This window comes from Heterodontus francisci, chromosome X, assembly GCF_036365525.1.
Source record: "Heterodontus francisci isolate sHetFra1 chromosome X, sHetFra1.hap1, whole genome shotgun sequence".
Lineage (NCBI taxonomy): Eukaryota > Metazoa > Chordata > Chondrichthyes > Heterodontiformes > Heterodontidae > Heterodontus > Heterodontus francisci.
Genome location: NC_090421.1, coordinates 17,696,409 through 17,711,069, shown reverse-complemented (window position 1 = coordinate 17,711,069; position 14,661 = coordinate 17,696,409). Strand labels below are relative to the sequence as shown.

The following is a 14,661-nucleotide window of genomic DNA, read 5'->3' as shown; positions in this document are numbered from 1 at the left end:
TTGATACACTCGGACTTTTGTGTTCCGTATCAGTGCGCCATTTTCCCACACTCTCTTGGCCAGTCTGGACATAGCAGTGGATGCCTTTCCCATGCGTTTGTTGATTTCTGCATTGAAAGGTTACTGGTGATAGTTGAGCCTAGGTAGGTGAACTCTTGAACCACTTCCAGAGCGTGGTCGCCAATAATGATGGATGGAGCATTTCTGACGTCCTGTCCCATGATGTTCGTTTTCTTGGGGCTAATGGTTAGGCCAAATTCGTTGCAGGCAGCCGCAATCCTGTCAATGAGACTCTGCAGACACTCTTCAGTGTGAGATGTCACTGATAGGGCGGTAATTCACCGGATTAGATTTGTCCTGTTCTTTATGGACAGGATCATACCTAGGCAAGCTCTGGACAGGCAATCCTATTAGGGCTTTTCCTTGCCTATTTTCAATTTCTCCCTCCAGTAGTTGGGAGCTAGGGAAATGAAAAGTTCTGTGGAACACAAACATAGCCTGCTGCTCACCTTCCCCTCAATGTGATTGGACTGCTGCTCTGAGTCCGTTTTCCTACCTCTTAACAGATTTATATCGGACAAAGGCACAATTGTGCTGTTGACCCTGGGCATTGTTGGGTTGATCAATCATCAAAACTGCTCCTTAGATACTTCATAGAAAGCTACTATATGGCTTTTTTATTGGCGTGTTGGTTGTCCTAAAGACTTTCTGTGATTTATCTCCTAGCAGGGAATGTAATGACAGGTCGATAGTCCCTTGTACACAACCTTTAAACCTTCTAATTGGTTTCATATCTGAGTGGAAAATTACCTTGCTCAATGTTAAGGTTCTAAACTGCCTCTTGAAAGGAAGAAAGCATTAAGAAGGTTTGATGCTTCCTCAGCACTATTCAGGACCCTTGTACTTTGAATAACTCCACCTTGTTTTTTCACTTGATGCTCAGACTTTTGACTGGGTTGAATAGAATCATCTTCAAAGAGTGTTGGAAACAATGGGAATTTGGTGTTCCCGCTTTACTCAAATCTCTGACCCTGCAAAACTGAAAGTTATTTCCCAGCTTTGATCTATTCCAAGGAATGGGACAACTTTCCTTTCAAGGACAGGGTGGTGCAGTAGCTTAGATCCTGGTTGTCCTTCTCTGTAACCAGGGTTCAAATTCGGTCCAAACTAAGAGGAGGAATCTATTTTTTTTCTGCTGGCTGTAAGAACATCACATGCCTCACAAGCCTTATTGAATTCTTTGAGGATGTGACAAAACACATTGATGAAGGAAGAGCAGTGGATGTGGTGTATATGGATTTTAGCAAGGCGTTTGATAAGGTTCCCCATGGTAGGCTCATTCAGAAAGTAAGGAGGCATGGGATACAGGGAACTTTGCCTGTCTGAATACAGAATTGGCTGGCCCATAGAACACAGAGGGTGGTAGTAGATAGAAAGTATTCAGCCTGGAGCTCGGTGACCAGTGGTGTTCCGCAGGGATCTGTTCTGGGATTTGTGATTTTTATAAATGACTTGGATGAGGAAGTGGAAGGTTGGGTTAGTAAGTTTGCCGATGACACAAAGGTTGCTGGAGTTGTGGATAGTGTGGAAGACTGTTGTAGGTTGCAACGGGACATTGACAGGATGCAGAGCTGGGCTGAGAAGTGGCAGATGGAGTTCAACCTGGAAAAGTGTGAAGTGATTCATTTTGGAAGGTCGAATTTGAGTGCAGAATACAGGCTTAAAGACAGGATTCTTGGGAGTGTGGAGGAACAGAGGGATCTTGGGGTCCATGTCCATAGATCCCTCAAAGTTGCCACCCAAGTTGATAGGGTTGTTAAGAAGGTGTATGGTGTGTTGGCTTTCATTAACAGGGGGATTGAGTTTAAGAGCCGCGAGGTTATGCTGCAGCTCTATAAAGCCCTGGTTCGACCACACTTGGAATATTGTGTTCAGTTCTGGTCGCCTCATTATAGGAAGGATGTGGAAGCTTTAGAGAGGGTGCAGAGGAGATTTACCAGGATGCTGCCTGGACTGGAGGGCATGTCTTACGAAGAAAGGTTGAGGCGCTAGGGCTTTTCTCATTGGAGCGAAGAAGGATGATAGGTGACTCGATAGAGGGGTACAAGATGATGTGAGGCATAGATAGAGTGGATAGCCAGAGACTTTTTCCCAGGGCGGAAAGGGCTATCACCAGGGGGCATAATTTTAAGGTGATTGGAGGAAGGTTTAGGGGAGATATCAGAGGTAGGTTCTTTACACAGAGAGTGGTGGGTGCGTGGAATGTACTGCCAGCGGTGGTAGTAGAAGCAGATACATTAGGGACATTTAAGCGACTCTTGGATAGGTACATGGATGATAGTAGAATGAAGGGTATGTCGGTAGTTTGATCTTAGAGTAGGCTAAAGGGTCGGCACAACATCGTGGGCCGAAGGGCCTGTACTGTGCTGTACTGTTCTATTTTCTATGTTCTATGATCTATGAAATCTATTTGGACAGTTTAAATCTAGTTTCGAATGGTCGAAAGCCAACAGCACAAAATTGTCCCCTGTTTGCAGTAAATTGGCACCTTACTAATAAAGAGAGGGCTCAGAATAGCTTCTGCTGTTGTAGATGCTTCTGTCCATGGCAGTTTTGGTGCAAGTGACCACCGAACAGTCTTTGTGGAAACAAAGTCATGTCTTCACACTGAGGACACTCTCCATCATGTTGTGTAGCACTACAGCCGTGCTAAATGGGATGGACTCAGAACAGATCTAGCAGCTCAAACCTGGACATCCCTGAGGTGCTGTGGCCCATCAACAGCAGCAAAATTATATTCAATCACAATCTGTAACCTCATGGCCCGGCATATCCCCCACTCTACCATTACCAGCAAGCCAGGAGACCAACCCTGGTTCAATGAGAAGAATAGGAGAGCATGCCAGGAGCAGCACCAGGCATACCTCAAAATGAGGTGTCAACCTGGTGAGGCTACAACACAGGACTACATGCATGCTAATCAACAGAAGCAGCATGCGATAGACAGAGCTAAGCGAACCCATACCCAGCGGATCAGATCAAAGCTCTGCAATCCTGCTACATCCAGTCATCAATGGTGGTGGACAATTAAACAACTGACCAGAGGAGAAGGCTCCACAAACATTCCCATCCTCAATGATGGGGGAAATCAGCACATCAGTGCAAAAGGCAAGGCTGAAACGTTTGCAACCATCTTCTCGGCCTCCTCCTGAAGACTTGGCTTACATCCCAATTGTCTAAAGGAAATAGGAGTGGAGATAGTGGAAGGGCTTGCCATAATCTTCCAATCTTCCTTAGGTACTGGGAGGTGCCAGAGGATTGGAGAGTGGTAAATATGACACCTTGTTCAAGATAGAGTGTAAGGACAGTCCTAGCAACTGCAGGCTGGTTGATTTAACATCAGTGGTGGGTTACGTTTTAGAAACAATAATCAGGGAAAAAATCAACAGGCAGTTGGAGAGGTTTAAGTTAATTAAGGCGAGCCAGCATGATTTTTAAAAGGCAGGTCGTGTTTGACTAATCTAATTGAATTTTTCGATGAAATAACAGAGATGTTGATGAAGGGAAAGCAATGGATGTTGTCTTTACGGAGTTTAAGAAAGCATTTGGAAGGTGCTCTTGAAGGAACCTTGGTGCGTTGCTGCAGTGCATCCTGTAGATGGTACACACTGCTGCCACTGTGCGTCGGTAATGGAGGGAGTGAATGTTGAAGGTGGTGGATGGGGTGCCAATGAAGTGGGCTGCTTTGTCCTGGATGGTGTCGAGCTTCTTGAGTGTTGTTGGAGCTGCACCCATCCAGGCAAGTGGAGAGTATTCCATCACACTGCTGACTTGTGCCTTGTAGATGATGGATAGACTTTGGGGAGTTAGGAAGTGAGTTACTCGCTACAGAATTCCCATCCTCTGACCTGCTCTTGTGGCCACAGTATTTATGTGGCTGGTCCAGTTGAATTTCTGGTCAATGTTAACCCCCCAGGATTCAGTGATGGTAATGCCACTGAATGTCATGGGGAGATGGTTAGATTTTCTCTTGTTGGTGATGGTCATTGCCTGGCATTTCTGTGGCGCGAATGTTACTTGCCATTTATGAGCTCAAGCCTGAATGTTGTCCAGGTATTGCTGGATGTAGACACAGACTGCTTCAGTATCAGAGTAGTTATGAGTGGGACTGAACACTGCGCAATCATCAGCGACTATCCCCACTTCTGACCTTATGATGGAGGGAAGGTCATTGATGAAACAGCTGAAGATGGTTGGTTCTAGGACACTACCCTGAGGAGCTCCTGCAGTGATATCCTGAGGTTGAGATGATTGATCTCCAACAACCACAACCATCTTCCTTTGTGCTAGGTATGACTCCAACCAGTGAAGGATTTCTCCCTGATTCCCATTGACTTCAATTTGGCTAGGGTTCCTTGATGCCACACTTGGTCAAATGCTGCCCTTATGTCAAGGCCAGTCACTCTCACCTCACCTCTGGAAATGCTAATATTCTAAGTAGTGGAACAGCTTGGCTGGGGGTGCAGCTAGTTCTGGAGCACAAGTCTTTGGTACTGCAGCTGGGATGTTGTCAGGGACCATAGCCTTTGCTGTACCCAATGCCTCAAGCTGTTTCTTGATATCACATGGAGTGAGCCAAATTGTCTGAAGACTGGTATCTGTCATGGTGGGGACCTTGGGAGGAGGCCGAGATGGATCATCCACTCGGCACTTCTGGTTGAAAATGGTTGCCAATGCTTCAGCCTTGTCTTTTGTGCTGATGTGCTGGGTTCCCCCATCATTGAGAATGGGGGTGTTTGTGGAGCCTCCTTTTCTTGTTGGTTGTGGGATTGCTTAGCTCTGTCTACTGTATGCTACTTCCACTGTTTAGCATGTATGTAGCCCCTGTGTTATAGCTTCACCAGGTTGGCACCTCATTTTTAGGTATGCCTGATGCTGCTCCTGGCATGCTCTCCTACACTCCTCATTGAACGGTAGGTACATAGGTACGTAAAAAGGGAAACATTTGGCTAAGACAAATGTGGGTCCATTACAGGCAGAGTCAGGAGAATTTATAATGGGGTTTAGAGAAATGGCAGATAAACTAAATGATTACTTTGTGTCTGTCTTCACTGAGGAAGATACAAGAAATCTTCCAGAATTAGAGATCCAAGGGATTAGGGAAAATGAGGAATTGAAGGAAATTAGTATTAGTAAGAAGGTTGTATTGGAGAAATTAATGGGGCTGAAGGTTGATAAGTCCCCAGGACCTGATATTCCAGAGTGTTGAAAGCGGTTGCTATGGAGATAGTGGATGCATTGGTGATCATCTTCCAAAATTCTATAGATTCTGGAACGGTTCCTGCAGCTTGGAAGGTCGCAAATGTCACCCCACTATTTAAAAAGGGAGAGAGAGAGAGAGAAAACAGGGAACTACAGACCTGTTAGCCTTACATCAGTAGTAGGGAAATTGCTAGAATCTATTCTAAAGGATGTGATAAATGGACACTTGGATAATAATGATCTGATTGGGCATAGTCAACATGGATTTATGAATGGGAAATCATGTTTGACGAACCTGTTGGAGTTTTTTTGAGGATGTTACAAACAGAATTGATAAAGGGGAGTTGGTGGACATAGTATACTTGGATTTTCAGAAGGCTTTTGATAAAGTCCCCCACAGGAGGTTGGTTAGCAAAATTAAAGCACATGGAATAGGAGCTAATATATTGGCATGGATTAAGGATTGGTTAACAGACAGAAAACAGAGAGTAGAAATAAATGGATCATTCTCATGTTGGCAGGCTGTGACTAGTGGGGTACCACAGGGATCAGTGCTTGGGTCCCAGCTGTTCGCAATATGTATCAATGGCTTGGATGTGGGGACCAAATGTAATATTTACAAGTTCGTGGATGACACAAAACTAGGTAGGAATGTGTGTTGTGAGGAAGATACAAAGCGGCTTCAAGGGGATTTGGACAGACTTAATGGCCAGAATTTTACGCCGCCCCAGTGGGTCGGATGGGAGCGGCATAAAATTGAGCGGCAGGCTCCGGGGGGCCTACCCACCCCGATTCCACCTCTGGACAAGTTTACGGAGGTCAGGCGGGGGGGTGGGAAACGGCCCGCCCACCCGAGGTTAATCAAGACCCTTAAGTGGCCACTTAACGGCCACTTAAGGATCCTTGCCCGCCTCCATGGGTATTTTACCCATGGCAAGCGGGTGAGCTGGGGATGTGAAAGGCTGCCCAGCGATAGCTGCCGGCCTTTCCGTGTCCCGGGGGGTGGGGGGGGGGGTGCGTGGCCGTCGGGCACAGGGTGCCTGATTGAGGGCCGCCCCCACCTCCCAACCCACCCCCGGAATCCAAGACGCCCCCCTCCCCCCAAACGACCTCCCTAGCCTCACCAGGGCATAACCGATCCCCCTGGTGAGGCAACCCAAAATTACCCACTCTCTCGCGTCCATGGCGTTGGCTGGGCTGCCGTCCCAGCAGTGGCCACCGCTCCCGGTGGCGCTGCTGAGACGAAGAGCTGCCAGACCGCTGATTAGCCGGCAGCTCACTGAGGTGGGACCTCCTCCCTCAAGTGGGTGGAAGTCCCGCCTCGGAACAATTAAAGCCTGGGGACCCATAAAATAGGGGAAAGATCCCCAGGCTGGGCGGAAGCGGGCTCGTCACCGACATTTATGTCGGAGTCCAGCTCCCGTCTGCCCACTGTAAAATTCCGGCCAGTGAGTGGGCAAGAACATGGCAGATGGAATATAATGTGGAAAAATGTGAGGGTATCCACTTTGGTAGGAGGAATAGATGTGCAAAGTATCTCTTAAATGGTAAGAGATTATAAAGTGTAGATGTACAAAGGGACCTGGGTGTCCTTGCCAATAAGTCACTGAAAGCTAACATGCAGGTGCAGCAAGCAATTTGGAAGGCTAATGGTATATTAGCCTTTATCGCAAGAGGATTTGAGTACAGGAGTAGTGAAGTCTTGCTTCAATTGTATCGAACCTTGGTTAGATTGTACCTGGAGTACTGTGTGCAGTTTTGGTCCCCTTACCTTAGGAAGGATATTATTGCCATAGAGGGAGTGCAACGAAGGTTCACCAGACTTGTTCCCGGGATGGCAGGTCTGTCCTATGAAGAGAGATTGGGGAAATTGGGCCTGTATTCTCTAGCGTTTCGAAGAATGAGAGGTGATACTTAAAAAATACTTAAAGGGATAGACAGGGTAGATGCAGGTAAGATGTTTCCCCTGGTTGGGGAGTCTGGAACCAGGAGACGCAATTTCAGAATAAGGGGAAAGCTACTTAGGACAGAGATGAGGAGAAATTTCTTTACTCAGAGGGTTGTGAATCTTTGGAATTCTCTACCCCAGAGGGCTGTGGAAACTCAGTCATTGAGTATGTTTAAAGAAGAGATTGACAGATTTCTAAATACAAATGACATAAAGGGATATGGGGATAGTGTGGGAAAAGGGCATTGAAGTGGATGATCAGCCATGATCGTATTGAATGGTGGAGCAGGCTCGATGGGCCGAATAGCCTACTCCTGTTCCTATGTTCCTATGAACAATCAAAAGCCAACCAACACGCTGCTCAATGGGGGAGACCAGTCAGAAACAGTCACTCCTGCAATGTTGGATGAACACTGGAGGAATTGTACTAACATTGGATTGAAATGAACCAAGTACAAGTACATGGTTTTAAGACCATGCAACTTGATTTTACGACCTTGATGTAATAAGACAGAATGGGTGCGGTTTTTAATCAGCACCAGTTTTTGCAAAGTTGAATTCACACATATTTACAAGCATCACTTTCCTACCTCCCGCTTCAAATACATGAGGCACCAATGCTCTGTGTTGTTGATTTGGAGATAGTCTACTGAACTAGCATTTGCAACAAGACAAACTCATCTTGCAAAGTATATCGGTTAAAAAGATGTTTAAAGGATCACATAACAGACCAGGTCTCAGATGGAATCCTCATTGGGCAGCAGCTTCGCTCCACTGCTCCAGGGGTCCAACTGATAACAGAAAGAGGGAAAGGCAGCCACTCAGCACCATGTGATCATTTTCACCTGACGAATGTGGAAATCCTGGAACTCCCTTCCTAACAGCACTGTGGGTATACCTACCCCACATGGACTGCAATGGTTCAAGAAGGCAGTTCACCACCTTCTCAAGGGCAATTAGGGATGGGCAATAAATGCTGGCCTGGCCAGCGACGCCCACATCCCACGAATGAATAAAAAGTGATCCAGTAAACTGAAGGTTCATAAAACATGTTTCAGTGTGCCATTGCTCAAACATGCAGGTTGGATACTCTCTCTGAAAGGCTTGAACAGGCGCCGGTAACCCTTTTTACAAAAGGACTATTAGCACCTTGTCTGTATGCGGCAGAATCCCACAGGCCACAAGCCCACTGAACAATAAGGACAGCAATTGCCAACATGCAAAAATAAAGGAGGAAGAAATGTCGCTCACATTTACATTCTGTTTTCTCCAAACCAAGGCTCCTGGGCCTGGCTTTTGAAGGCAGCAGATTGACCCTTGCACTTCCATCTCCATGGCAACTATGAGGGAAGCGCGTGCAGTACAACTCAACAGGGAAGGCTTGATAACAAAGTTGGAGGGAAAAAAAGAACAAATTTTATTGATCTGAACCTACACTGCCAGGGAACAAAAAAATTCCTCCAATCAGAAAACAGAAACAGATACCAGTTAATCAGTCAAAGCCCAAATATGGATAAGTCTCTAATAGATAACAGATAATTTATTAGAGAATAATTCTTTCACTGGATAAAAAAATTGCAGCAATAAATGTAAACCCTACCTATAAATAGGTCAAGATCAATGAAGTAACAATTAACAATTAACAGATGACGCTCAGTGATCCGGGTTGTAGCTTGCTGAAACTTTGAAAATTACAGCTATTTGCAGCTAATAACCCTGCACTGAAGCCAAGGTGATCATTTTCTGAGCTTTAAACTGCAGTGTTATAACCAGACTACAGGCTCAGCCGCAGGTAAGCTTTCAATGGCAGTTGGGTAGTTCATATTCCGGTTTGCGGTCTAGATCATGTTTGCTAGGGACTGGCAGCCAGGAGCTATGTCTGCTGGGAATTAGCAATTGGGAGAAATATCTGTTGGGACTGCAATTGTCTTTAAAACATGCTGAAGGTGTTTGAATTAAGGAAAATAATAGGAGGGGATAATTGCAAATCAATGGTGGCTATTTGTGCTAAAGGGATGTGTGTGGGGTCTTGCCATAAGAATGCAGAAGCTGATTGGTGATTTTGGAGTACTCAGGCTTATGTAATGGCTCAGTGAGTAAATACATCGTGGGCAATGGTATTTGAGTCAGTAGGAGGGCAGCATGTGCTGTTCCTAGTCAGTGCAGAGTGAAGCTCGGCATCATTGAGGGGGCTATAGTTTCCTGGTAAGTGCTGGGCTGAGTGGGTTGGTGGTGTGGGGGGAGTTTTTAATGTGAGCATGGAGGAAAATCTGGTGTGGGGGGAATCAGCCTCCATTCTTCACAATGGAGAGGCAACTTGAGTGAGGTGTCTAACAAGCAATCGATTCACTAACCTCTTTTATACCCCTTCCAGAATTGAAAATGTTCTCCCACTCCATGCATGTGTGTAGTGAGAATCAGTCTCTGCTCTGATTCCCCCATAGTCGAATAGCCTGCCAATACTAAGGGGCTGATTCTGACCGTTGGCATTAATTTCATCTGGGCAATAGTAAATTCGCAGTCTGTTTTACCCTCTCTCCCCATTTGTCTCTGTTTGGGAGAGGTGTGAAACATGCTGCTGCTTCAGTATTGCCCACTTTCCTCTGTCACACAAAATCAGAATAAGCCCCTTCGTGTCTGTGCTCACACACGATGAACTTAAGGTGAGGTACCAGAGGGCAACTGGCACCCAAGGAACCCATATCCAAGTGAGGAAACCGAGTAACGCAAGCTTTTGCAGGGCATTTCTGGCGAGCCAAATCTTCAATCTGTCAATGAAAGATGCAGAGAACTGAGGCCTGAGGGCTATTTGGATCAGCTGACTGCAGCAGAGTTTGGAAAGTAGGCCCTCCTTGTGACTTAGAGTGTGTTACAGTCTCACAGCTAGTCATCCCACTGAACATTGTGCACTGCACTTACCCTCAGAGAGCTGATTTTACCTTGATTTTTGGAGGGGGGGGGTGGGAGAGAATACAATGCCAATTATTTCTCAATGTTACAAACATGGCGGCTTCTTAAACAGCCGAGTTGATTTTTGGAGTTTGTGCTGCTGGCTGAAGGGGGATGGCAGGCATATTGTCGGGCGATTTTCTGTCCCTTTGGATCGGAAATCTATGGGGCAACATATTGACGACTTCCAAAAAACACACAGCCAACAGCCCATAACTCCAAAAGAGCCCTGCATCCCCAAGACTCCACAGCGGGCAGTTAAGTAAACAAATGGTTTGTTGGCCTTCATAGCGAGAGGATTCGAGTACAGGAGCAGGGATGTCTTGCTGCAATTATACAGGGCCTTGGTGAGGCCACACCTGGAATATTGTGTGCAGTTTTAGTCTCCTTATCTGAGGAAGGATGCTCTTGCTATGGAGGGAGTGCAGCGAAGGTTCACCAGACTGATTCCTGGGATGGCAGGACTGACGTATGAAGAGTGATTGGGTCGATTAGGATTATATTCGCTAGAGTTTAGAAGAATGAGAGGGGATCTCATAGAAAACTGCAAAATTCTAACAGGACTGGGCAGATTAGATGCAGGAAGGATGTTCCCAATGGCGGGGGAGTCCAGGACCAGGGGTCACAATCTAAGGACAAGGGGTAAGCCATTTAAGACTGAGATGAGGAGAGATTTCTTCACCCAGAGAATGGTGAACCTGTAGAATTCTCTACCACAGAAAGCAGTTGAGGCCAAAACATTAAATATATTCAGGAAAGAGTTAGATATAGTTCTTAGGGCTAAAGGGGATACGGGGAGAAAGCGGGAACAGGTAACTGAGTTTGGATGATCAGCCATGATCGTATTGAATGGAAGAGCAGGCTCGAAGGGCCGAATGGCCTACTCCTGCTCCTATTTTTCTATGTTTCTACTCAGCAAACGGCGCTGTCTGAGGTCATCCTCTATAGGCTAGTATTTCAGAGGTCGTGTGAGGTGGAGGCAGAGAGGGGAATGTTCCCCAGCCTGAAGCAAAGCCTCAGTCTTCTTGCACCTCCACAATCACCATGGAAAACAGGGCAGCTGCTCCGAATGCAGGGCAGGAACAATCCACGGAATGTCTCGGGAGGCCCTGCAGCAGCCGACGTTCCTGCAGGCAGCTCCTAGGGCGCCTGTGACGAGCGCTGCGGTGTGAGGCCCCTGCTACCAGCTCAGAAATAATGCAGCCAGCAGCCAACATCCTGTGGTACTGCTCCGACCATAACATGCACACTTCTCCTGTTAACCTCCGCTGGCTCATGCTTGCCATCCTTCCTTAACAGAGAGAGAGAGAACACCAAATGGAAAACAGCTTTCCAAAATGAAAAAGGAATGGCTTGTGGATTTTTTATTTCATTAAGTGTGACTGGTGACTGTGTCAGGTTTAACTAGCAATAGAATCTCTGCCTGGGTCAGAATGGAATTTTTTTTTGTTGTTGGTTTGAAGCTGGCAGTGAAGTTTCACATCTAAACATCCGCTTTGACAGCACTGAGACCACATCAAATACCACACTGAGCAATAAACCATTCTTGCGACAGATTAACCATCCTGTCAGCTCCACTGCACATTAAAAAAATAAGTTTACTCAATTTGTTCTTTTTTAAAAATATTATATTTTAAATACAGTTTTACACCAGGAAATGTTCATTGCCAACTTACACACTGTGTAAATATAATTCTAATCATGTAACGAGAATGATCTCATCTGCTAACATGCAGACTTCTTTGTACTGAATCTGCCAGAAAATTGGAACAAGTAACAAGGTAACGGGAAAGCCAACCAGAGAAAGATGCATCTGGGAGAGCAGCGAAAGGCTCAGATCAGTTGTTGGAATCTCTTCTTTCATAAATAGGTTAGAAGCTCAGCAAACGAAAATGTGTAAAGTTTTAAGCAATCTAGATTTGAATGTAACATGGAGGAAAAGGAGTTGTTACCATTTCTTGTGCTCTCATGAACCTCTTTTGTACGTGTTTGGCAAACAGTCCAGCCCCTCCAGGTTTACTCGGAGTCTCAGCCATTGCACCTGTGCTCTTTCACTCTGGCTCCGTCTCTGTGTCTGTCTGTCTCTGGTTTGTGTCAGGTTACCTTGGTCTACTCTTAGCTTCCCTGCTTATGAGGAAGTGAGATATTTCAAATACCCATCATGCTTGACATCCGTTTCAGATCTTAGATAATAATTTGTGAAAAAGAACTATAGTAAATATCTGTGGATTCTTCCAGTAGAGGAGTATAAACAGCACTTTATACCTGGCCTTGACCAACAGATCAAAACATACTTTAACTTGCAAAAAGTATGCATTTAAAATTCTATTATTAATGAAATTACACACTTGCTCATTTATTACTTAACAGTCCTGCTGAATATACTTAAATGTTCTTTCACAGATGTGCATCAGTACCAAAAAGTAGTCAGAGCAGGGGTACGTTTTAATGCGAGTGCTATATTCTCTCCAAACTCAGGATTCCTGTTTACCAGGTCGCCTAATCTATAAACCACAAATGATTGTGTTGTCATCACACCAGTTAGTTTGCAAGTGTGTTCAATGACTGGAAAACCCAGGAACAACGTGTACTGAAATCTCAGCCCAATTTTCTCAATCTGTCCCTGAGGGCTGCTTTGTGCTACAAACACTGTAGCACATACTGGCACATTTCAGGCATCTGGAACAACTCTGTGCTGGTGTTGCACTGCTTTTGTTTACTGTGAAATGAGTTTATTCCAGTTGTGTGTGGTCTGGTAGGGCTGTTTTGGGGCTGGAAGGAGGTTGCAGAGAGCAGGAGCAGTTGGGACAAGAGGGAGGAGGAGACAGGCACTGTCTAGGAGGCCACATCCACGAGGAGCACTTCTGCCTGAAGGCCACTTCACTGAGGAGCAGTATCTGAGGTTCCTTCGCTTCACCGAGGAGGCTGTCACTGAGCTCTGTCACCTGCTGCAAGCCCTACTTGAGCCTCACACCAGGGCAGGAACAGCACTGCCTGGGGCTGTCATGGTCACCATGGACCTTAACCTGTAGCCCACAGGCTCCTTCCAGGCTTCAGCAGGTGATAACAGTGACATGTCAGTTTGCAGTCCACCACTGTATTTGGGAGGTCACCAAGACTCTTTATATCAGGAGGAACATCTACATCTCCCTCCCCACGGACAGTGTGAAGCAGGGGGAGAGCACTAGGGGGTTTCACTTGCATGGCACCCACACTGCCTTGTATCACCAGCCTGACAACTTTAGCAACAGAAAGGGATTCCATTACCTCAATATCCAGCTGCTTTGTGACCACAGGCAGCACATCATGGCCAGTCCGTGCTCCCTATCTGGCAGCTGACATGGGTCTTTCATCCAGCTCCAGTCCTCTGTATTGCCTTTATTCCAACCAGGTCGCCAAATTACAGGCTGGCTACTGGGCATCCCCTCCGGGCATGGCTCATAACTTGTGTCAGAAACCCTGGCACAGAAGCAGAGCAGGCCTACAAAGAGAGTCATGCTGCCACAAGGAACATCATCGAGCAAACAATTGGTGCCCTCAAACAATGGAGGAGCTGTCGTTGTTTGCTGCATGCTCCATAACTTCACCATGAAGGACCAGCCTTTATCACCACCTGGGCAGCAACAAGTGCAGGAGGAGTGGGAGGAGGAGCATGAAGAGGAGGCAGCGCAAGAGAGCAGCTCAGCTGACAGTGACGCTAGCTGCCAGACCTCTCAGAGAGCAGCTCAGCCAAGAGACCTTCACTTGAACCATTCCTCCCAACACTAATGCACCAACAGTCCCACAATCTTTGAGGGGCCAGCTGGAGACCACAGCATCTCAGCCTGAGCTGAAACAGTCTGGTCCAGTTGACAGTATGGCACTAACAAGGGCACTGGCAAAGTGGGTGGCAGAGAACAGGCAGACTGTCACCCGAGAGTGAAAAGCAGGTGCCTCTCCCATGCAGCCAAGGGCAGTCTCCTGGGCCTGTGCCTCAGCAATGCTGGGGCTCTGTTTGAGAGAAGAGTGCAGGAGAGACGGGAGACGCTCTGAAATCCCTGTCAACATTAGCCCCCAGAGCCAAGATAGCAGCTGCCTGAGCTTCCATGGCAGCTGTGACAGCTATCAGGAGGGGCTTTCCTAGGGAGTGCTCCTCCCCTTTTAGAACATAAGAAGGAGTAGGCCATGCTTTAAGAGGTGCTGGGTTCCTTTAGGTTGCATCATTTATGCCCAATTTCTTTCCCCCTCAAACAGGCAGCAGCCAATAAGCAGTGCCGATAGCATTAGCTGCACACCTGACCCATGATAATGAAGTCCCAGCACCAATTTAACATGGTCCCTGTGCGTGCCCCATCCCCGGCTGACTGGATTGGTAGTTTATCCTGAAATGTACCAATTTATCATTAAATGTAAATTTATATGGAAGCAAAATAAATTAGCCGATAAAGAATATTTCACTTCACAGGTCCTTCAAACCATGTTTTGGGACTAGAATGACAGAGTTTAGAAATTCTGAGAATCTT

The 14,661-nt window shown here is 46.4% G+C and overlaps 2 protein-coding genes across 4 annotated transcripts in view; one reads left to right on the top strand and one right to left on the bottom strand.

Moving 5' to 3' along the window:
- Positions 1-12,297, bottom strand: part of LOC137358728 (bridging integrator 2-like) — a 194,983-nt gene extending 182,686 nt beyond the window's left edge. For all 3 annotated transcript variants that reach the window (XM_068024988.1, XM_068024990.1, XM_068024989.1), the window contains exon 1: positions 12,112-12,297. In XM_068024988.1, the coding sequence (XP_067881089.1) occupies positions 12,112-12,195 (84 nt within the window). In that variant the 5' untranslated portion in view covers positions 12,196-12,297. The remainder of the gene's footprint in view (positions 1-12,111) is intronic.
- The window catches only part of LOC137358729 (natural resistance-associated macrophage protein 2-like), a 260,788-nt gene continuing 255,064 nt past the window's right edge, over positions 8,938-14,661 (top strand). Inside the window, exon 1 of the mRNA XM_068024995.1 lies at positions 8,938-9,002. The gene's annotated coding sequence lies outside the window, so the exon portion shown is untranslated. The remainder of the gene's footprint in view (positions 9,003-14,661) is intronic.